Source organism: Dermacentor andersoni, chromosome 2 (genome assembly GCF_023375885.2).
Source record: "Dermacentor andersoni chromosome 2, qqDerAnde1_hic_scaffold, whole genome shotgun sequence".
Classification (NCBI taxonomy): Eukaryota; Metazoa; Arthropoda; class Arachnida; order Ixodida; family Ixodidae; genus Dermacentor; species Dermacentor andersoni.
The window spans coordinates 39,660,152-39,683,420 of record NC_092815.1 but is presented as its reverse complement, the minus strand read 5'-3'; the positions used below and the strand labels follow the sequence as shown (position 1 = coordinate 39,683,420).

Sequence of the window (23,269 nt, the reverse complement as noted above, 5' to 3'; positions counted from 1 at the left end):
CCGACGCTCCGCTTCGTGAGGCCTTGAAGGGAAACGATAGAATCGGATGTTGGGATTCAGGCCTTCTTGTTCATGGGAGCCCACGACGCAGCAGTATCGACGGTGACGCTTTTTCGATGCTGAGCTAGGTCCCTCCGGATCGGCGTCGCCGATTCCTTCTGCTTCCAGCATTACGTCCCACGGCACACGGAGAGTCCGTTTTCGTTAAACTGTAGGCTGCGACCAGCTCGCAGCGTGGTCGACGTGGTCTGTGAGAAGTGACGAGCCTTTTCGCACTCGCAACAGGGCAGAAAAAAGTGCGAATCGACGCAAAACTCGGCCTAGAAACGTGCTTCGCCACAGCCAGGGCTCAATACGACCCAAACTGGTACGACCCAGATGTCGTTTCCCGCGCCGCCACCAGGCGCCGCTACTATACCTCAAACTCCAGCGCAAGACGCCCATGGTTTTCTGGTTTCATGCCATTTTTTCCAACAAAGCATTTTCTCAATGGTAGAAGGTCGTGTCACTGATACATTTTGCTCTGTTTTTTCTTAACAAGGTCGGCTTCTGATATTTCCCTCGCATTCTTGTTCTTATTTTTCCAAGAACACGACGCCTTCATCAACTGCCGTTTCAGTTAGATATAGGCCTGTTTGCTCAGGAGTACAGAGAATTAGTTACGACAACTATTTGATTTACGAAGGGCCAAAACACCGACCAAATATTCTGCAAGAAAGATTGGTACAAAGTCTGGAAGACGAAGGGAGAATGGCCAAGAATATAGCAAGGCCACGTAACTTACTTTTGCCACAAACCTTCATGTCACTTCTGCGAATGAAATGAAACACATTATGTAAAAACAGCGTCAGGGCGGTCTATAAACATGTGATGGTGATAAGGTGACGTATTTTATGCTGCTAGGTCCACTTGGCATTTTCACATTGCTCTTATGAGTTCCATAGTTGCAGATGATCGCCGTTTCTCATTTACAGCAAGAAATCCTACAACTGCATGCGCAGGTTACTGTATGCAGCTTTTTTAAGCATTCAACCCTTTATTTTCCACACGACTACGGACAGCCGGCCTTACTGCAGCGAGAAAGTGAATGCTCTCGAAAGCACATTAAATTTCTCAGCTGCTGAACGCCATAGGCCATGGGCCACCGCAGTTGGGCTCCATTCCCGAAGAATATGAGCAGAAATTCTAATCATGAGTAAATATCTTATCTGATCTTAATCTACGCTCCAAAGGTCTCCCCAGTCCCCAGTCATGACTCTCTCCCATTGGTTGTCCAATCACAATGCGGAACAAGCACCGTACACGTGACCGGGCTGCACAGTCACGATGTCTGGGTCGAGTTGCACAGTCCTGGAGGTCATTATCATAAATTCTTGCTGTGCACGAGCCTCTTGCTTCCGCACTTCATGGGACACAGTCCCCAAGGGAAAATATTAGCACACTTGTTTTAGGAATCTTTTGATGTCTGGGCTTCTTACGGACTGTGTTTTTGTGGACTGTTTTCAATAAGAGGTGCAGTGCGAGGCAATGGCCTAGCTCCAAAGCAACAGCATTGATTTCGTGAACTGAATCGTGGAAGTTGCACCTGAATTCATTCACTTGTGCATTGTCAACCATGACAACCCCCCATGGCTACCCCCCATGGCTACAATTCTCCGTCGCCCGTCTTGGTGTTGGGCAGTCTCTCCTTCGGCAGTCATTGCACTTGTAACCGTCCTCGGAGATGGCACTCAAACTCCAGTGAAAAAAATCTGTGTACAGTGTTGCATGTGATGTTATACCAGGAGTTTCCATTCTAACTTTTTGCCGTCACCATTTCTGTGGATGTTGCACCAGTAAAACGAATGGCATGCTGCAAAAATGAGGCAACTGTTTCAATCGGTACTTTTGCATACTTTCATCACTGTGTTTCCCAAAAGCAGTCTGAGGAACCAATCACACCTTGAACACTTCATTTATTCTGCACAAAACAGTTCGGGAAACATTTTCCAAGGGACATTAAATGGAAACAGTAAAACAGCTTCAAGGCTGCAGATTACCCCTCCAAAACCCCCATTTGTGTTTTTTCAGTACAATAGGATGGATCCAAGCTTCCAGCTCTTGAAATTCATGCCTGAACTACGTACAGCATCTTCAATGTTGTCCTGTCAAGCCCTTTCTGTACAAGCCTATAAATTTTGCCACGTTACTTCTGCTTACTTCTGAGTGAATTATAGTCTACCGTCTAGCAGGTGCTGCAAAAATCTACAATGTCACAAGTAGCTGGAATAGAAATTTCAAAATGACTTTGGTCATCTCTCTTTCTTTTCTGCATCCTTTTTGGCTTATAAAAGTTCCGCACAGTATTTGCCATCCTAGAAGTGTAATCCAGCTTTAGCTTAATATTCCTTTTCAGCCTCTTTTTAACTGTGCACAAAGAGAATCTCGGTAAGTAACGTTTACGGCCACTCACATAACAGGATCACAGGTGCATAAATGAAACCAAGTTTGCAAGTCCCGACACTTGTAGTTTAAGTACACTCTTCCGACATTAGAATGTACGAGGAATATCAACACAGTGAATGTTTAAAGGGGAGCAGTCTTATTGCTGTAGTACCTATAAGAGATGAAACATAACAGAACTCTTCTTGGGGAAACACTAAAGTGCTGCCAACAATCTTCCAGAGAGCTGTTTCTAGGTACACTTGTCTAACATTACAATGCACAAGGATTGTGAACGCACAATACATTTAAAAGGTAGCAGTCTTATTACACTAGTGCCTATAGGAGACAAATTTTAACAGACCTTTTCTCTAAAAAGAACTAAAGTCCTGCCAACCAGCTTCCACACAGCTGTGTCACTTAAAGAATAGTGACCTGCATTATTCTTTATAAGTACTCAGAAAACTGTGCTCAGCAAGGTCACATTGTGCACCAGAAGGACTAGCATCAAAGTGCCCAGAATCTGAGCACACAGCTCTTAGGTCAATCAGTCTACACATATTCAGCATGTATATATGTGGAAAATACACTATATCTGGAAACAAGACAACCAGCCATATTGTACAGATACTGGAATGTGCATGGAAGCGCAAACAAAACAAACACTCAGCTGAAGCACAACATTACAGCCTAGTATGTTTACCTGCTAGTGCACAAGTTTAAAATAGTGCTGCACATGCTACAAGAGCCAACCTTGAAGAGGGATACAATGGTGTTGCAAGGAGCAGGCCACCCACGGTGTTGCATATTGTGATGGCGTCATGTATTATTTTTCGCTGTGTAAGCAACTTTTCGTAGCTTAATATGTGGAGTTGCTTTAGAGGTAGCCAAAGGGAACGTGATGTGGTGAGCCCTGTTGTGGGCACCACAAACTCGAGTAATGCATGTGCTTGGATCAAGAAGGTTATTCTAGTATAGTCAATATTTTAAAAATTAGGTTCTCCTGCTTGTAGGCACTTTAATGCTGATGAAATAAAATTACGGTCACTCCTTATACCACAAGAGAGTCACAGAATGAAGTAAGCATATAACATGCACAAAATACCAAGAACACCTTGCTTGAAAATCAAATTTTATTATACCTATGGTATAAGAACTTATTGATATGATATTCAAGAAAAGGCTGCAGGTTGCAATTTCCAGCAGACATTGAATGTGCACACGCATTCAATTGCTGAATGGCATGATGAAGTGTTTCACATCGGGTACATACAGTGCAGCTTTGCCCTGCATCCTAGATGCCTGTTCTACAAGACATATTTGCGCTTTGAGTGTTTGTAATAATTTAGGAATATGCAATGGCAATCGCACATGTGGTTTCCCCACACTTTCCATAGTAAGGAGTAATTGCTGGTGTGGTGTAGCTGGGGAATATTTTTTTTTTCTCTGGCTTTCAAGCAAATTGGTACAGGAGTGTACAAGGATGACTAACAGCTGAGTGATGACCAAGTGAGTAGTGTAATAAGATATTATAGATTCCAGCAGGGCCAATTTAGATATCATTCTGTGGCATACCATTATCAAAATGGTATGCCACAGAATGGTCTAGATGCTTTGAACTTTGACTGCTGACACCTGTCCTGCTCCCTTTGTCAACTGATATGTAACAAGTCTTATTGGCAAGTAGTGCACTGGCTTCTCCTTTTACATAAATGACCAACAATGAGGGTTCACTTATGGACTGTTTCAACAATGAATCATATCATGAAACTTGACAGCCCACAAACGGCAATGGATGCCACATTTGTTGCTTGATGCTCATGACAATGACAGTAAACTTATTTTCGTGTGTAAGGCAGCTGCCATCTTTAAGGTTAAAGTATAAATCTGTTTGAACCACATGAATCCACACAATGCTGATGCAGCAATTTTCTGGCTTTTACATGGAAAGAAGTATGGCAATTCATACAGCATTGGACATTGCTTGGCCAACATACCTCTAGTGTCACAGAATGTGCTAGGCAGACGACCTTAAATATAAGAAAATGGTTTTGACAGTAAATATAAGCAGGTCACACAAGCTTGGGAGCATGAGATGCAGAGATAATATACCTAGGTGGCATGCACTACCAAAATCAAGCAGCCAATTCATCTAAATTTCTTGAAAATGAAAAAGAGGTTTCAATATGAGAGTGCACATGTTGCAAGATGTGAATAGTGATGACACAATGTAGTTAACATAACTCTTTAAACACGCGAAACAGTTGATATAGACGTGCAATATGGCTGCAAATAAAATGTTGAGTGCCTTGTAACAGAACCATCAAAAAGCTTAAAACGTAGTGGAAATTTCTGCAATGCTTACTAATCACCGAGTACTGAAAAAAAACACCTAATCCAGCCATTCAGCACAACCAGTTGAACATACAGAAAAATCTGTAAATGAGAGCAGGACAGTGCCATGAAATGAATTTCCACCAATATCATGTAATGACTAAAACCAAAACATTATTGGTTAGAAAGCTTAAGTACACAAGCTAAGATAAAGTTTTTCTAGTGAAATTAAGAACTGCAAAATCAAGAAAGAATAAATGTACCAGGAGACGCCAACACTGTCAAAAATGGAAACAGCAAGAACAAGCAATTCATTTCACCTAGTTCTACTGCGTTCTTGTAAAACGCTACAGAGCTGTCAATTTGGGTCATAATGCAGAAAGGATGCCACTCGGGCCAAAGATGACGACCAAAAAGGAAGAAAAATGGAATAGAATCATTACATTATTCAGTCCTGATAATATTATCAGTAGGTTTGGACATCATTAAAGGGCTTCTAAACCACCTATGACATTTTTTAATGTAAACACACGTATGGTGCATAGTGTACTGCGATGCTAATCTTTCTTGAATATAGCAGCTCTGTGCACCATGGGGAAGCTACGTGTTCAAAAAACAGTCCCGTGCTCCTCTCTGGGTTTTTCTTGTCCCTTCTTCGTACATTGCAACACCAGCAGGGTGTTGTGCACGACATCGCCACTGTAAAAGCTGTTTGTTGGTCAGTCAGCGAGGGACGATAGTACCATCATGACAAGAGCCAGCTGTGTTCCGAGAATGGAAAGAATTTTGCCCATTGTGCTCCATTGAACCTTCTACGGAACTTCCATTCAGTCGCACGGAGGGCGATTAGGGGCAGACAGTGGAGGAGCCTTTGTTCTGGTGTGTTGACATGACCAAACCAGTAGCTTTTGCTGCTCTGCATGGAGTTGATGAGAGTGTGGCGAGGAGAGAGCGCCAGTGGGGAGGGCAGTGGAAGTGAGCGAGAAACCATGGCAGCCGCGTAGTCATTCAGCAAATGATTGTAACTTTGTATTATGGCATAATTTCAGAATTTTCTTACGGCTGTAGTATACTTGTTGTGACTGGTACACAGCTGCCCCTATGCTACACATTTTCAAGCTATAGAGGGTCACAGCAAGAGAGGGCCAGAGTTGTGGTGCAAAAAGCATCGGGATTTGTCCAACAATGCTCCAACACTCAGTATCTTGCTTGTACAGCAGTTCATCGCTAATCACCCTGTCCAACTTTTACATGCATCCTAAGGACCAATCCACATTTTAATAGAGTCTCTTTTCTGGACATACATGTAAAAAAAAAAAAAAAATCAGGGCTGCTCAAGATGTTCAGACATCATGACCTGCTAAGGTGCGTTGCTGAAAACATGCCATAACATATGATGCCAACCCAAAACTTCATAATCAAGAACACTAACAACCTAAAATAAAATAGAGAGAGAGGTAAAGTGTCACTGTTATTGCATAAGCCCACTTAAAATATATTGTATTGTTTATATTATGAACATAGCTCATGCCACCTACCTCTAAATTGACTTTTCACTGTTTATTGGCTCCAAGGTACCGAACCTGAATATGCAATAGAACTTCATGATAATCTGTTCAAATAGATCAGGAAGCACATCACACAGATCTACACCGGGAATGCACTGGGAAGCCATGATTACTACCATTCACAAACACATTTGAAGAAGTTATAATGGCGTAACTGATGCTAGAGAATGCTTATGACTGAGGCTGCCTCGGAGGAGCATACGGACAGCCTAGGAACTGATCTGCAATACGACCGGCTTCTCTCAGCCCACTGAGCAATGCACCGTGCACGGTTGCTGGATAATTGCGAATTGTGTGTTCACCAGCAAAGAACAACCGGGGCAGTGACTGTGGCTGTGATGAACCTGGAACCACAGAGGGCGGCGTCACAGGAGTTGCCAAGATGTCATAATCACTTCCAGAGGACCCTGTGGCAACATAGGAATAAGAACCTCTTGACCATGGGTCAGCTCTCCAGCGGGTCACAACGGTTTCCTTAGGTTGCGGCACACTGCCAAAAATACCCTTCAGCACAGCCAGGCAGCGCCCCACAATGACATCATCACTAACATTCTCCATGATGGCTGCTGCCTCACCAGCTACTAGTGCCAAAAGTACAGGTGCTCGGTAAAGGTTCCAGAAAAGGAAGAGTTCACCTCTGCTAGCTGTTGTGCTGCCAACATGTCCAAAAAGGTTAGCATTGGGATCCCAGAAGATACGGTCAAAGCAAAGCACCACCTTATTGAGATTGCCAAAACCTAGCCGTTGAATGGAACTAACTTTCCACTCTGGAAGAGGTGGAATGAACTGCACGGTGTTTGGTACATTAGGGTTGCCCTGCACTGCTTGCTTCATAACACCAAGTGGGAGTGTGCTAAGGACAGCGTCTGCTTTGAAACTGATGAGACCACCACTGCTCCGGGTGTTAGCAGCTAGCACTTCGACTCCCGTGCTCCCATGGCGGATCTGTTTGACAGCAGTGTTGAGCCGAATTTCGAGCCCTTCTGCAAGTGCAACAGGAACACATGAGTAACCATTACGTACAGTCAGATGTGCACCAGTAAATTCAAAATCGTCATCTTGATCCCAGTGCTTCAGTGACAGGTTGTTCAAAGGAGTGGCATTGGCGAACTCTAGATTGGCAAAATGCCAGTCAAGCACCTGTCGATCGCGAGACGAGAGGTAGACGTCACTTGGCGGAGATGCCTCCAGCTCTTGCAACTTATCCTCTATCTCTTTTTGCTGCTCAACAAGTTGGTCCCATTCCCGGCAGGTACAAGTTAGTTCGTGCTGTTTGCTTCGCAGCACAAACTCCTGCGTGACGTCACGCTGTGCCTTGGAAGAGGCAAGCTCTTTGTGCTGCTGGTGCAAGGCCTCAATGTGGTCTCGCAGCTGCAGCATGCGCTGTTGGTTTGTCTTAAGCTTCTCTTGCATCTCCAATATAAGCTTCCAGTGCTCAATCTGCTTTTCTTTTACATGTTTCTCTTGAAGTTTTATGACCCATTCCAACGCCTGGCCAAGGGACACTGGCTTGCCTTGTATGTAGTTGAAATCAAGCTGGTGCGACAGGTAAGATGTTGCCTCAAGAAGCCGGTTAAACTCGCGCTCTACCATCTCATCTTTGTCTTTAGGCACAGTGGTGCCATTGGACTCGTAGAGCGGGCACTTCTGACGGATCCGATGCAGCTCCATCTTGATCTGCCGGCTCAGCACGGCCACGGGATTGCCGCCCAATCCCGTGACCACCATGGCACCCAGGTCGGCAATGTAGTTGCCCTTGCGGAAAGTAGCCACACGACCGCCGACTCGGTCTCGAGCCTCAAGCACGATCACTTCCATGCCAAACTGCTGGAGCTGTTGCGCCGCAGCCAGGCCCGAGATGCCGGCTCCTACGACAATGACCTTTCCGTGCTTCTTGGCTGGCGGACCACGGATGCGTTCGTAGACGCCGAAGTTGACGAGCCCCTGGCGCTCCAGGTAGGCGTGTACACGCATCACGAAAGGCACGTCGCTGTTGTACGGTGGTTCGATTTGCGGAAGCGCGTTCTCGAATATAAGCTGCATCTTGGGGTTCTGCAGCCACAGCTGCAGCAGCCGGTTGCGGATGTGCAGGAATACCTTCTGAGTTTGCTGCGGGCCCTGCGCCACGTCTGGGAAGCAGGCCGCTTCCTGAGCCGTCATCTTGTCGAAAGGGAGCCGGCTCTGAAAGGCGGCCCCTTCCAGCCCAGTCGGGTCCTCCATCTCGCTGTCCACGTCTTGCCCATCGCCGCCGCCCTCGGAAATTGTCGCCGCCGCTAAACGCTCGCCACGACGGTCACCTGTGCTGCCCAAGCGTGCCTGCTTGGCATGCTGGCTGTTGCCGCTCTCGTCGTCCGACGCGTAGCTGGCGCCGTCGTCGCCAGGAGGTCCAGCTGTTCCGCCGGCGGCTTGCCTGTCGCCCATTTCCTTCGGATCGAGACGTGCCCGTCGCCTCCGTGTAGTGCGTCTACCTGTAGGGTCGTCGTCTCTGAGCTCACTTCCAGCTGCCGCTGCCTGATCGGCAGAGAACACTTCCTGGGGGCTGAGACGTTTTCTGTCGTCCGAGGAACTCATTCTGAAAAAACCTCTGGCTGTTACTGTCAGTTATAATGAATTTTGGCTGTGAATGTCCTAGCCAGACGCCTGGTAGCGCGATCGTTCATTCAAAGGTGACCAAAGAATATGGTGAGAGCGATTACCGTAGTAGGTGCAGTACTCGGAGGAACGGGCAATGTTTTGTCGGCGTCGACGTCGGCATCGCGCGCACTCCTGCATTTCTGGGCAGCAGCTGTTGCTGGTGTTATTTCTAAGTTCGAGGCGGGGCCGATTCTATGGCAACACATTATAAGTGAGGCCGTTTGTTAGCTTTTTTTCTCTCGTTTTGTCGAGAAGTCGACGGTCTTCGATACATTCATCCGGGCTCGCAACTGTTACTGTACAACTGTTTCGGTTGGTTCAATGTTGCACACCTTTGCACGCTTTCGACCTAAACGGACAAAACTTCGCCGCTTGACAGCGAGTCTGCCCTCGTTTTTAAACGTTTATTCAAGGAGTGCATATCTTTTTTACCGCTTATGTAAAACATAATATTCTGTCTGGCAAGCATGTATTTACCTTGTGCGCTGTGACTGGCGTATAGATGATTTTCAAAACACATCGTCTGTGACGTGTTTCAGTCTCGGGAACACTTTCTGCCGCATCAAACCAATAAATGCATAGCCTTTAAGATCAGCATTTTTATCTATGGGGCGTCGCCCAATGAGCATATGCCCATGGGGCTTGGATTTAGACGATTTGAACGCTAAACGCGAACGCAGCGCAAATCTCGGAGGCCACAAAATTGTGTTACTTTAGAAATTTGCCGACAGATGGCGATACCTACTCAGGAGGTAAAAAAAAAAATGATCTGAGCGATCGGGCTCGGTGAATGTTTTTGCAGTTTCCTAGAAGTAAATGTAGAAAACCATCATTTTCTGTGAATAGCTTCCACCTCCTACCCACACTGTGAGTGGCGCAGCGTTCGCGGAAGTTCTGCTTTTTCCCGGAACATTAAATGCAAGGGAGGAGGAAGAGTAACGACGAATCTGTTCAATACTTGGCCGATGCTCCACGGTGGCTGTGTATACTGTATGTACCATTTGGGCAGAGGAACAACATACACAAAAAATATCTACAATGAATGTAAGCGAGTGAGTAGCCGAATGCGTGTATTTGTTGCAGCGAGAACGTTTAGATATCGTTTGGCGTTCACTGCAACGGCGCCATTTTACCGGCGGTGAATGTCCAACCTCCGGCGACCAACCATCAACCATAAGAACGGGTGAAGGATCGAGCCAAAGACAGCTTGAAGAAAAGAGTTTTACGTGCCAAAGCTACTTTCTGATTATGAGGCCCGCCGTAGTGGAGGAGTCCGGAAATTTCGACCACCTGTGTTCTTTTAACGAGAAAGGTATTCGCCTGAAGTAAACATTCCTAGCACGTGTAACCGTGTCGCCGAATCTTCGGTGGGTCTAGCGGGCGTTTCCTGTTCGTGGGGTGTGTTCTACCATTGGCGCTGTGACTGTCTCTCTTTGCACGACAGCGCAGGAACTTCACTTTAAGCAGCTGTGTTCTGCTTTCGCCGTTGGGTTCCGGTTGATGATGATTATATTTCTATTGGCATCTTCGATACGGGGCGGTGACAAATAGCCACCTAGTCTGCTTGAGCTAACCAGGTACTATATATGCATAGCAGCCTAGCATTTTGGCTTTTAACTTGGACCGAGGTTTCACGGGACCATTCACGAGACCATTGACAAGCTAGTAGAGCAGGCGGAGTTGAATCCCAATCAAAGGGCCGAACTGAGGGAACTCGTGTTTGAATTTAACGACATTTTCGGACACACCAGGCAGGACCACTGCGATCGCTCACGATATCGAGTTAACCTCATCGGACCCAGTTCGTTCGAAAGCTTATCGCGTTTCACCTCATCAACGTCAAGTCATGGCTGCTGAAATAAACAAAATGTTAGAGCTAGGTGTAATCCTAGCTCTAGCCTGGAGGGTGATTATACCTCGCCTCTTATCTTGGTTGAGGTCCCAGGAAAGGAGCCACGACCATGTATCGACTACCGCAGGCTCAATTTAATCACGAAGGACCAGACCTACCCAATACCGCATATCTAGAAAACGCTTGAGAGAGTGAGCAATGCTAATTTCATCTCTACGCTTTATTTAGTCAGAGGGTACTGGCAGGTTCCGCTGACCGACAGGGCAAGCAGGCTTGCGGCGTTTATTTCCCCGATGGGAACCTTTCGGCCGAAAGTCCTGAGCTTTGGATTGAAGAATGCTCCCTATTGTTTCTCTAGCCTTATGGACCAGGTGCTACGGGGATTGGAGGACTTTGCACTTCCGTATCTCGATGACACAGCAATCTCTTCTTCATCGTGAACGGACTATATGCAACACCTGCGAACCGTGTTGTGTCGTCTACGAGAGGCCAACTTAACTGTCAAGGCTCCCAAATGCCAATTAGGGCGCGCGGAGGTAGCTTATCCAGGGGCGCTATAACGTAAAACTATTCCAAACTTTTCTATTCCGATTTTGCAATCAGCCCTCTGCGATTGGTCGAAAAATTTTGTGGACCACCCCCACTTCACCTGTCTGTCACGGGACGTCACGAAAACAGCGATAGCTCAACATGTAATATGACGTGCACACACTGATTATGCATGATTTGACCGAACGAAAGAAAAATAGTTATTTCTGATTCGACGCCTTCTCGCCATTAGTCCTCGGCTATTGGTCAAGAGTTTTCGGGCTGCACCCACTTCACCTGCAAAAACCGCACAACCGCAAGACCGCACGAAACCGCAAAAACTCACCACGTCATGGTGACGTGTAAGCGTTAAAGATACATTAATATGTCGAACAAAACTGAATTTTCTTCTGAATAGCCGCAGGCTGCCTCTTTCCGAAAGGAATAAAAGATTGCTGCATGGTTTTGGGTTTCGGTTTATAGCATGGGTTTATTTGCGGGACCGTGTAACGTTTTCGAGCACTTTGAGCACGTTTACGACCTCGTTCTGCAAACTCTTCTTTGCTGAGGATCCGTTTTAGCATCATTCTTAAGCTTCCGTTGCATGCCGCCGCGATTTTCGACGAGCCACCGCAAGCTAAGTAAGGGAAAGCGGACCAATCGCAGACGCCGCCACCACCCTCTTCATCCGGTAATATATTTTCAGCGCGCTGGCTCGGCCCCATCGAAACCCTATCAACTTGAGCGTGCTCCTCGCCTCGTGTCAACCAATTAAAGAGAAACTGTTCGATGTAGGCAATACTATTCGCTTTGAAAGCAAAAGAAAAGTGACCTCGTTTAAACGAGGAGTGCGTTTGATTGGGCTTTTCAAACAACGCGGCGGGTTACCTCCCTATGCTTGCGTCGCTGCTTACGTTAATATGACGTCAGGAGATTGCAATAAAAACAGATTGGAATAGTTTCACGTTATAGAGCCCAAGGTTGATAGAAAGTCCGCATAGATTTCAAGTTACGACTTCTTCAAACAACATCTAGAAAGACAGCTTGTATAGCGGCAGAAGAGGCGCGGGTAATTTGCACCGCTTTTCATAATCTGAGCGGTTTCTGCCTGTTCTTTCTCTTGTGTCGTAAGAAAGAAACAAAAAAGCACGATTGAAGATATCTTGGTTTATAGCGTCTATATGGTGAGAACTCGGGGTTATAGTACTCTTTTCACGTAGAATATAAAAAAATTCAAAAACAGAATAAAAACGTTTGAGACTCCGCACATTTTCACCGCCTTTAAATTGGGCTTCGCCACACTAAGACAAAGTTAAAATGTGAAGCAATCAACTTTCACACGGTAACGATTTTGGTGTTGAAGCAACCATAACATTTTCGACAAAAATTAAAGGTGTAGGTGCGTACGGAGTGGCCCAAGCGCGGGATTTTTGAGTCTCTATTTCTGCCTGTGGCCCAGTCCGGGCTATATTTTTTTGTATGCACGGCAGGATATCTTAATTTCAGTTGAGTTCCTGGACACCATGCTAGGAGGATATATCTGCGCATGGAGAACAATACCTATAGACAATACGACTCTATGTTTTGTCGTTGTGTCCTACAAAAGATACTGAAACTTGATATTTCTAGGCCCCTGCGGTTTCCTTGTTTATAACAGGCAATGAAAGACAATGACTCTCACATGACTATGCTGGCAAGTGCGCGTGCGTAGATGTCGGGCAGATTATCACGTGTCCTGCTTATCGCCCGTTCCGCCCTCTCTATATGCAAAGATTATAACAGTAATCGTCTTTCTCAGTAGCGACAATGGACGCCGAGTCCCAATCTATGCACTGGCCTGTCTTCTCTGGATGCTCTGATAATGCGTTGAAACACGCAGTGTTGCATTTGGTGATGATTCTGCTTGAGACACTTCTTGAAGTTTCCAACTTAGCCGATATAGGTTGCGTCCCATTCTTTGCGTCGGACATTGTACACGACGCGAAGGTATACTTCGATCTTTTGCGGAAGTCCTTCGATCTTTTGCGGAAGTTGCCGACGCGACTGCCTGTTATTATTGACAATTATATTGTCGGAGTCTCTGCACATTCAGACGACGCGAAAAGCCGAACACGTGGTAATCAGGGAGAATCCGGAGCATTCGTTTGGCCGCCGTTTCCGTTATGCGCATTGCGCGGCCCACGACAGCTCATTCGGGAACTAAATCGTTCAACATTTTCATGAAACACGTCGCACCCGGTATCCACTTTATGCTGCACGTATATGCTTATGTATTTACACCGTTGTCCACGTTGTGGCGGTACCGCCAGATTACAGAAGGACCTAAACAGATTCAAACGGCATAGACACGTGGTCCGCACTGAATAAGCTCGCCTCTAATTATACTCCGCCTCGCGAACTACATATTTGGTGCAGCGAAGGCTATTCGCGCTTTCCAGATACGCTAACGCCGCCATGCGTATTTTTCCGGAACCCGGGAGGGGGTGATGGATTTCCCACTCACGCCGTCTCCGCAGCTGTGTTGGCGTTTTGGTACTCTTCGATATGAAAAAAACTGTCGACGATCGATGGGCAACCGCATGTGAATTGTGCCACAATGCACAAATCGTGCTATATTGGGAAAAGTAAGCCCGCACCACTTTTCAAAAAAAAAAAAAAAAAAAGAAGAAGAAGAAGAGGGAGTTGCGGGCGATCAAGCTCCGAATTGGGAAGCAAATGAGCGAAGAAATGGTCGTATGTAGCGAGCATTTCAACAAAGACGACTTCTTTTGGGGCTCCTTGGCGAATGTACCTGACTCTTGCTCAATGATTTCATTTTGTTTTTGTAGCGAGCCCTTATGACAGCGGCAGAAGAGAAACTCCGTGCCTTCGCAAAAGATCCCGCTGCGGGATCTTTTGCGGAGTGAGACCCAGGGTTGGCCGAAGAACGCCCTCTACAGATTCCCAAAGTAAATTCAAATACGAAAGTGTCACCGTTTATTAAGTTTTCTGCCTTGTTGGAATCGCACCGCTGGCACGAGTTGATGGGGTCTCGGTGCTGACGCCCGTTATTGCAAATGGGTCGCAAGCCCCAAGGGTAGCGTTGGCCTGGCGGCCTGGGGCACTGGAAGCATCCGAAGGTCCCGGCAAAGCATGAGAAGACTGGTAACAGAACAACTTGTTTATTCTAACATAGCAAAAGAGCGGCCGGTCAGGTCGACCGAAGTGGAGAGACGGGAGAGCACGTAACTCAACAGTACAAATCGGAGCCTCTCTCCTGGCGTCCGGGGGCAGCTGCTCTTATACTCTCGGCGTCGCGGTCCAAAAGGGAAGGTCACGGGATGAAGGTCACGGGATGAAGGTCACGGGACGGCGGAGCATGAGCCCACGACGGCGCGCACGGTCGAGCCGAGAGACCTGCTGAACCGAGTGTAGTGACGCATCGCCAACCCTCACTTGGGGAGCTCCGCTCCCCGGCTGCCGCGCTTTGACAAGCGTGGGCACACACACACACACGCACACACGAAGACACGTGGCACTGAAACACGCCTGGACACGCTTGGCGGGTAGGCGTTGCGGCGGCGTCGAACGGGCCAAAATGTCCGCCGCTTTGAACAAAGCCCCGGCGTCCGTGGCATCCGCGCCGGCATTACCGCGCGTTGTAGGCGAAACGTAACAGACCGCCCCGCCGGGGGAAGGAGATCCCGATGGTCAGGGGACTGCATCCGCTGTCCGGAGGGATGTCGCTCGATGATGCTCATAACCGTAGTCGGGCGTCCTTTGGCGTTTCTTGAGCGCAGCGCACAGAGAAGGCCTCGTTCTCACGTTCAGGTGCACACAGGACACTGCAAAGTGACTTCGGGAGAGTTGACATTTTTGTTCTCGTTTCCGGCAAGCGTTAGAACTACGCCGAAAGTCAACCGCTCAGTCAGCAAGCACGGCACAACCCTCACTAAGCCCTGCCAGGCTCTTTCCCCTTTTATACTGCTGCCTAGTTCCTTACAGTAGTTTAGCAGCACTCAGAACGCGTCCACAAATCGGAAAAATTGCACTAAAAAGCACATCATCACTTTGAAACACTACACAAAAGCAATAGGTTAAAAATCCTGCCTCAGGAAGAAAAACATCAGTAACAAGCAATTTTGAGGCTGATTCCCACGTTAGGGGCTTCGACTTAAGCCATCGGCGTTACCGTTGAGACTCCCCTTTTTGTAACGCACCTCAAAGGAATATTGTTGCAAAGCGAGGCTCCAGCGCAGGAGGCGGCCATTTTTGGGAGAGATGGTCTGCAGCCATTGGAGAGGGCAGTGATCCGTTTCAATGATAAACCTCGAGCCGGCTAGGTAACATGACAATTTCTGAACGGCCCACACGATACACGCACACTCTTTCTCGGTGGCGCTATACGCCTGCTCACGACTGGTCAGCTTACGACTAGCATACAGGACGGGGTGTTCTACTTCTCCATTTTCCCGTTGGCACAGTACAACGCCCATGCCTCGCTCACTAGCATCACAATGAACAACGAACCCTTTTGTGTAGTCGGGCGATCGTAGCACAGGCTGGCTTGTTAGGGCGCTCTTTAGGGCGCTAAAAGCTCTTTCCTTCGTCTCATCCCAGACGACTGTTTGCGGCTCTGTCTTTCTTAGAGCATCCGTCAAGGGAGCCGCGATATCAGAGTACCTGGGGATGTACCTCTGATAGTAGCCGGCGACACCTAAGAACGACCGAATATCGGTCTTCGTACGCGGTTGCGGGAAGTCTCGCACAGCGGCCACCTTTATTTCAGAGGGGCGGCGTCGACCCCGACCAATCACGTGTCCGAGGTAGACAACCTCGGCCTGTGCTAACTGGCACTTGGGAGCCTTGACTGTCAAGCCCGCATCGCGCAGGCGGGTTAGCACTGCCCGCAAGTGCGCCATATGTTCAGGCCAGGATGCGGAGAATATCGCTACGTCGTCTAGATACGGTAAAGCGAATTCTTGCTGTCCCCGCAACACTTTATCCATGAGGCTTGAAAAGCAGTATGGCGCGTTCTTCAAACCAAAACTCAAAACTTTAGGACGGAATGTCCCCATTGGTGAAATGAACGCCGCATACCTACTAGCCTCTTCTGTAAGTGGAACCTGCCAATAACCCCTGACAAGATCTAGGGTGGAAATAAACTGAGCGCTACTCACTCTCTCAAGGCGCTCCTCGATGTTAGGGATCGGATAAATTTGATCCTTAGTGATGGAATTAAGCCTGCGGTAGTCGACGCAAGGACGAGGTTCCTTGCCCGGTACCTCAACTAAAATCAAAGGGGAGGTATAATCACTCTCACCTGCTTCAATAACACCGAGCTGTAGCATTTTCTTTACCTCAGCCTCCATAATATCGCTCTGGCGGGGTGACACCCGGTACGCCTTGGATCGTACTGGCTCTGGGGAGGTAAGTTCTATGTCATGAGTAAGGACAGAAGTCCTACCAGGCCTCTCAGAGAACAGACCTTGAAACTCTTGTAAGAGCTGGTGTAGTTCGGTTTTCTGCTCAGGCGACAGCGATGCTTTACTTATTAAGTCACTAATGACTTGATCGGTGTCTTTCCTGTTCGTCACTGAGCCTAGTCCCGGAAGCTCGACCGGAAGCTCTTCTAACTTTCCCGTGTCGGGAATTTCCTCTCCAGTATCTGGTGCCTTTAACGCTACAGGCTCAATTTTATCCCGTTCGGGCGTGCCCTGAATACCAGCTTGCTGCGCCTCTGACCCTTTCTCATCGTTCAACAACGTCGGCCCCGCAACTACCGCCTTTGCAGCGAGCTCCCGAACTTTCGATCTGGTTAAGGCCTGAACGCTAGCCTCACCAAACAAAAGCCCCTTCTCGCGCAGGAGGTGATCGGACCTGTTCGAAAATAGGTACGGGTACTGGGGGGGCAGCATAGATGACACTGCGGCCTCCGTCTCAAGTGCTCCGAAAGGTCCTTCAATAAGCACTTTTGCTACCGGCAGACACACGCTATGAGCTTCCACTGCTTGCTTGATCCATGCGCACTCGCCCGTGAACATATCGGGTTCTACGTAAGAGGGGTGAACTACATCCATTGTAGCTGCGGAATCGCGAAGCACTCGGCACTCTTTCCCGTTCACGAGGAGGTCTCGCATGTAAGGCTCGAGAAGCTTCATGTTCTCGTCAGTGCTGCATATAGACAAAAACACGACTTGTGTTTTTGTTTCTGGACACTGCGCCGAAAAGTGACCCGGCTTCTGGCACGTATAACAAACGCGCGCTTGCCTCGTCTCGAACCGCTTTCTGCGTTCGGCTTCGGTTGCCGCCGTCTCCTTACGTTCGGTCGGACTGCTTTCACTCGCATCCGCACTACGTGTATCCCCCTTTGCTCTCATGGGTGTGAACTTCGGCCTCTCAAACTTGGAGCCAAATTCACCCTTTTGACCGTCCTTAGCTCCGCGAGCCCGACGCGTCACAAACTCCTCGGCTAACTCAGCGGCTCTAGCCACCGTACTAACGTCTGGCCTATCCAAGACCCAGTACCGCACGTTCTCAGGTAACCGACTATAAAACTGTTCTAGCCCGAAACACTGCAGAACTTTCTCGTGGTCACCAAACGCTTTCTCTTCTTTGAGCCACTCCTGCATGTTTGACATAAGCCTGTAGGCAAACTCTGTATATGACTCACTTCTGCCTTTCTCATTTTCCCGAAACTTCCGACGGAACGCCTCCGCTGACAGCCGGTACTTTTTTAGCAGACTCGATTTCACTTTGTCGAAATCCTCTGCCTCCTCTCTCTCCAAGCGAGCGACTACGTCGGCCGCCTCGCCGGGTAGCAAAGTGAGCAAGCGCTGTGGCCACGTTTCCCGAGAGAACCCCTGCTTCTCGCACGTTCGCTCAAAGTTAACCAGGAACAAACCAATGTCCTCTCCAAGCTTAAACGGCCGCATCAGGTCAGTCATTTTGAACAATACTCGTTCTCCTGCACCGTGTGCCTGACTTCCATTACGAGCGCGTTCCATCTCTACCTCGAGACGCTTCATTTCCAAAGCGTGTTCGCGCTCTTCTTTTTCTTTCTGTTCTTTTCGTTCACGCTCATCTTTCTCTTTCTGTTCTTTAAGTTCACGCTCATCTTTCTCTTTCTGTTCTTTACGTTCGCGCTCATCTTTCTCTTTCTGTTCTTTAAGTTCGCGCTCCTGTTTCTCTTTTTGCTCCTCCCTCTCCTCAATGGTCTCAAGGCATTCCGACAGCTCGTCATCCTCAGCTTCTAACTCAAGAATAGCCCTTAGCAGTTCTGGTTTTCTGAGTTTGTCTGAGACATCCAGACCCAACTCTCTCGCAAGCTCCAGCAATTTCGGTTTGCGCAACGACTTCAAATCCATGGCTGCTCTGAATGCTGCTTTCTCTACTGCCTACTATTGTCTTGCCGCAAACTAACCCGGCAGCAACGACAACCCCAATTACCAGCTCTGTTTCTAACACTAACAAAAGCCTGGCAAAACTCAGAAGAAGAAAGTCCCGCACTCACCAAACCTCGCAGCCAAGACTTCAGCGCAGTCGTTCCGCTGCAGGCAACCAGTCATCACACAGGGCTCGTTGCGCTGCTCCCGGATGGTCGTTGTGCTGCTCAGCATACAGTCAACCGCATCTCTTCGCTGCTGGCCTCCGTTGTCGCGATCTCTCCGCTGCCAACCAGTTGTAGGAATCGCACCGCTGGCACGAGTTGATGGGGTCTCGGTGCTGACGCCCGTTATTGCAAATGGGTCGCAAGCCCCAAGGGTAGCGTTGGCCTGGCGGCCTGGGGCACTGGAAGCATCCGAAGGTCCCGGCAAAGCATGAGAAGACTGGTAACAGAACAACTTGTTTATTCTAACATAGCAAAAGAGCGGCCGGTCAGGTCGACCGAAGTGGAGAGACGGGAGAGCACGTAACTCAACAGTACAAATCGGAGCCTCTCTCCTGGCGTCCGGGGGCAGCTGCTCTTATACTCTCGGCGTCGCGGTCCAAAAGGGAAGGTCACGGGATGAAGGTCACGGGATGAAGGTCACGGGACGGCGGAGCATGAGCCCACGACGGCGCGCACGGTCGAGCCGAGAGACCTGCTGAACCGAGTGTAGTGACGCATCGCCAACCCTCACTTGGGGAGCTCCGCTCCCCGGCTGCCGCGCTTTGACAAGCGTGGGCACACACACACACACGCACACACGAAGACACGTGGCACTGAAACACGCCTGGACACGCTTGGCGGGTAGGCGTTGCGGCGGCGTCGAACGGGCCAAAATGTCCGCCGCTTTGAACAAAGCCCCGGCGTCCGTGGCATCCGCGCCGGCATTACCGCGCGTTGTAGGCGAAACGTAACAGCCTACACTCGCGCTGTTTCGGCAAATACTCTGCGACTGTGCCTATCGCTGCGCCGCGAGCATTGGAAACTAGAAAACTTATTCCGCAACTGTTCTTAGTCGTTTTGTGTGAGAATGAAACAGGCGGTCTATGCACAAGGCGCTCGCTGTTTTTTTTTTTTTTTTTCCGTAGTGAAAGGTGTGTACCGATCGGAGGTCGAGCGCACGCCTTTCTGATTTTGTATTTTTGTTTGGTCCTAAAGCATCTCTTCTATAACAATGTTGCAGGAAACAAGGGCCAGGACTACGTACCTAAGGCGGTCACTAATGAACTCTGCGCATGCGAGCTTCCCTACAACACGCAAAAACGCTAATCGGGCTGGAAACGGGGCGCGCTGGCACACCTCGTCGTCTCGCTCATATGTTGTAAATCGGCACTACTGAAATGTTTGCGTGTTATCTGGCATCATTAACAAGCATTCCGCAACTAAGTCGGTGCATGGAGCCATTGATCTCGTCCTGAATGCACTAAACGTTTATATTATGCAGCGGCATGGGGGGTATACTGCGCTTTGTTTACATCCGAGCGCTACCGATTAACTGCTTGGTGTCAGTTCTTGTACACCGCGTATAGATTACGAAGCGTAAGGAGAAATAGTGACCTTTACGGCGCCAGTTACAGTGCAGACTTAAACTTTTATAGTATGCGGCGGGCATCTTACTGCACTTGTCTGCAGGCAGAGTGACTTGACCTGGACAGCCGCGCTTATCGTCTCTCGTATTTGACACCATATTATATGGCCAACGTTAAACGTAGCCTCTCCCTCTACAACACATCTCTGCATTTCCTTAGCAATGTCAAGGATCGCGCTTAGAGATAACAGACGCCCGTAAGCCGCCTGCTTCTGGAGATGCGCACGCTTTCGTATCGCCTGCATGGACCACCTCTATCTCCGCCATATTGAAACGTTCTCCGCGCCACCTATAGGCGCTGGAAAGTGCAGTATACCGTGTTAGCCAATCAGTAACGAGGGTCACTCCGCGTCTTAAGAAGAAAACGACGCTCGCCCATTGTCCGCTGCTAATGAATTCTTTCCGTTCAGCTGGCGTCGCGCGGAGGGCCTATACAGAGGAAGACAACTCGATCCCACTGCTTCTCATATCAGACATGCCTTGTGCGTTGCGCCTCGGTTGAGCCCTGCCTGTTATCAACTGATCCATCCTACCTGAGCGCGTTTTCTCGGGAAGTGACTGCGCATTTTCGGAGCCGTGACGCGTGATGCCCGTTACGGTCCATCACAACCTACTCCATTTCCTCCTACTTCCTCATTTTGCCATTGTCCTTTTCTCACGTTTTGACGGAACTGTGGGCCTCCTTGGCAAGGGCGTGACGCACCTGTGCTCTTGTGCCCGACTCGTCGAAGCATTATAAGTAGTTGCAGTATTACAACTGTTCGTTGAATTTACGATCGCTGGAATTGTTCTCTGGAAAGCCAGTAGAAGCACCGTGCGTGAGAAGTACCGAATAAAAAGCGCGCATCAGAACTTGCGTCACTTGTGACGGAGACAGCGTTGCTGCATTGTCAGATCGATTGCACACACCACCGCCTTTTCCACCGGGCGCGCCTGTGTTCCGGCTTCAAAAACAATCGCGGATAAAAAGGATTTCTGTTTCTTTTTTTTTTCCTCGGTGTTACTTATTTCAAGTATTAATTGTCCAAGACGTCTTTCTTTCAATGCAGATGGCTGTTGTCGTCCACATCTTTCTTTATTTTACTTTTTTTTTCTGCACCACGCCACACGAAACGTGTGAACGAAAGTAAAAGGAGCGGGATGCAGTAAAAGTTCGTCCCCCTCCCGTGTTGTTGCCACCGTTGTTTGTGGGAACATCGAGCGGCGGTGTCAGATGAGCGTGCAAGCGACTCGTAATCGCCTCTACACTCGCGCTAGAGGGAGTAGTCGTTATCGTTTACAGCCCACAGAAACACCGCCACGCCTATTGACACCTTACGCGGGGTGATGAGTCATCGAGACCGCGACAGCGGGGGCGAGATGCTCCTGGCTGTCACTCCTCTCCAATGTCGGGACAACCCCCCCTCCTCCCTCCCCCCGGAAACTGGCAGCCCGAATGTTGGAATGGCCCTGCCCTCTTCTTGCGCGCACCTGCGCACACACTCTGCAAAACAGCAGCTCGCGGCCACTGGACGTCAGAGCACTTGACTTCGGTCGCGGTCGTCGCGTGATAAACGCCGTGGCAATCCCCGTTTTCGGGCGAAAAAACAAGCGCGCTCTCGCCCTCGAGAGGAGAGCGCGGAATGTGTACGGCGTCGCAGGCCGCCCGAGCGTGGAGATGAGTACCCGGTCACGGCACTGCCGCGGCGGTCAGCTCTTTTGGGCCAGCTTTTTGCAGGGTCGGCGTGCAAACACTGTTTACGACCGCGGCGCACGCGTAGAGGGACGGGAGTGCGGGCTACACACACAGTGAAAGTGTCGCCCCTGAGCACTGGTCCACTCTCTCTCTCTCTCTCGTATATCTTATCCAGCGTTTTAGTGCTGCACTCTTCCCTTTTTTTTTTTTCTTCTGGTATCTCGTTTACGCTGCATCCGCGCCGTGTGAGGGAGGGTCGCGTTGAAGAAGGGACGATGACCCTGCTCGCTGGCGATACTCCACTTGCGTTGATCAGTGAAAAGAATGAGAAAAAAGAAAGAAAGGAAGAAAGGTTGTTCGACGTTTATGCTTGCGGTTGGTGGGAATTAGGCGGCCGATGAATCTTTCAAAAGGGGGATGGATTTATGGGAAAGCCTGTACGTTGAGGGAGGGGACTTAGGCAAACAAATAGATATAACTCTGTGAGCCCGTTCTTTACAAAATTATGTACTCGTGTGTGTGTGTGTGTTCACTTGTAGAGCTGAGACGACCAAGTGAGGGGGGAGTACTAAGATTCGTTCTTCGTACGCACCACATCACTTGCGAAATAACACTCCATAAATTTTGTCTCCAGACTTGTTCTATGAATAGACGATCATCCTGAGCGAAATGTTTTTGCAAAATTATGCCTCATATCGGCTTTTTAGAGGGACTCCACGTTCGTAAATATCGCCAAGGAAGGCTCTATAGCTACTAAAGGCCTGTTTCAGCAAAGGAACTACAGCGCTCGAAGCTGGGTGTAACGCTACGGTCGTCACTGTCCTCTCTATCAAATGACGTTAGCATGGCTGTTAATGTCTTGTCGGCCATACATGAGCTCTAGACTCGACTAGCGCTGCAGCGATTTACGATGGTTTGGTCAAGGCTCTAACATGGACTTAGTTTCACCAGCGGTCGATTGCTTGACGCAAGCAGTCGCCATGCCCGCCATCCCCACCGCTTATCTAGTATGTTTCGTCATATGTAACATCGGTGCCTAATACAAAGCGCGGGGGCCACGAAATGGGTGCATTTATGGTTCGGGCTCGCAACCGCTAAACCATTGTAACTCCTTGTTCGTCGTAAACATACTACTGCAGGCTCCTTATTTTAATTCCTTAGTTAAGCGTCTTAGTTTGATCTCCTTAAAGTTGCACCATGTACTGGAACTTTGAAGCTGTTCTAGTAATTATTTGCGCGCAACGAAGGCGCCCTAAGCCTG

The 23,269-nt window shown here is 48.7% G+C and overlaps 1 protein-coding gene across 1 annotated transcript; it reads right to left on the bottom strand.

The window, feature by feature from the left end:
* Positions 1-1,935: 1,935 nt before the first annotated feature.
* Positions 1,936-9,251, bottom strand: LOC126542424 (lysine-specific histone demethylase 1A-like). The gene has a single exon (XM_050189487.3). It carries the CDS (start codon positions 8,892-8,894, stop codon positions 6,495-6,497), a length of 2,400 nt encoding a protein of 799 aa, XP_050045444.1. The 5' UTR covers positions 8,895-9,251; the 3' UTR covers positions 1,936-6,494.
* Positions 9,252-23,269: the final 14,018 nt, after the last annotated feature.

What these genes read in the sequence shown, in the direction of transcription:
- LOC126542424 (XM_050189487.3), bottom strand. Translation starts at nt 8,894, where the DNA reads ATGAGTTCCTCGGACGACAGAAAACGTCTCAGCCCCCAGGAAGTGTTC.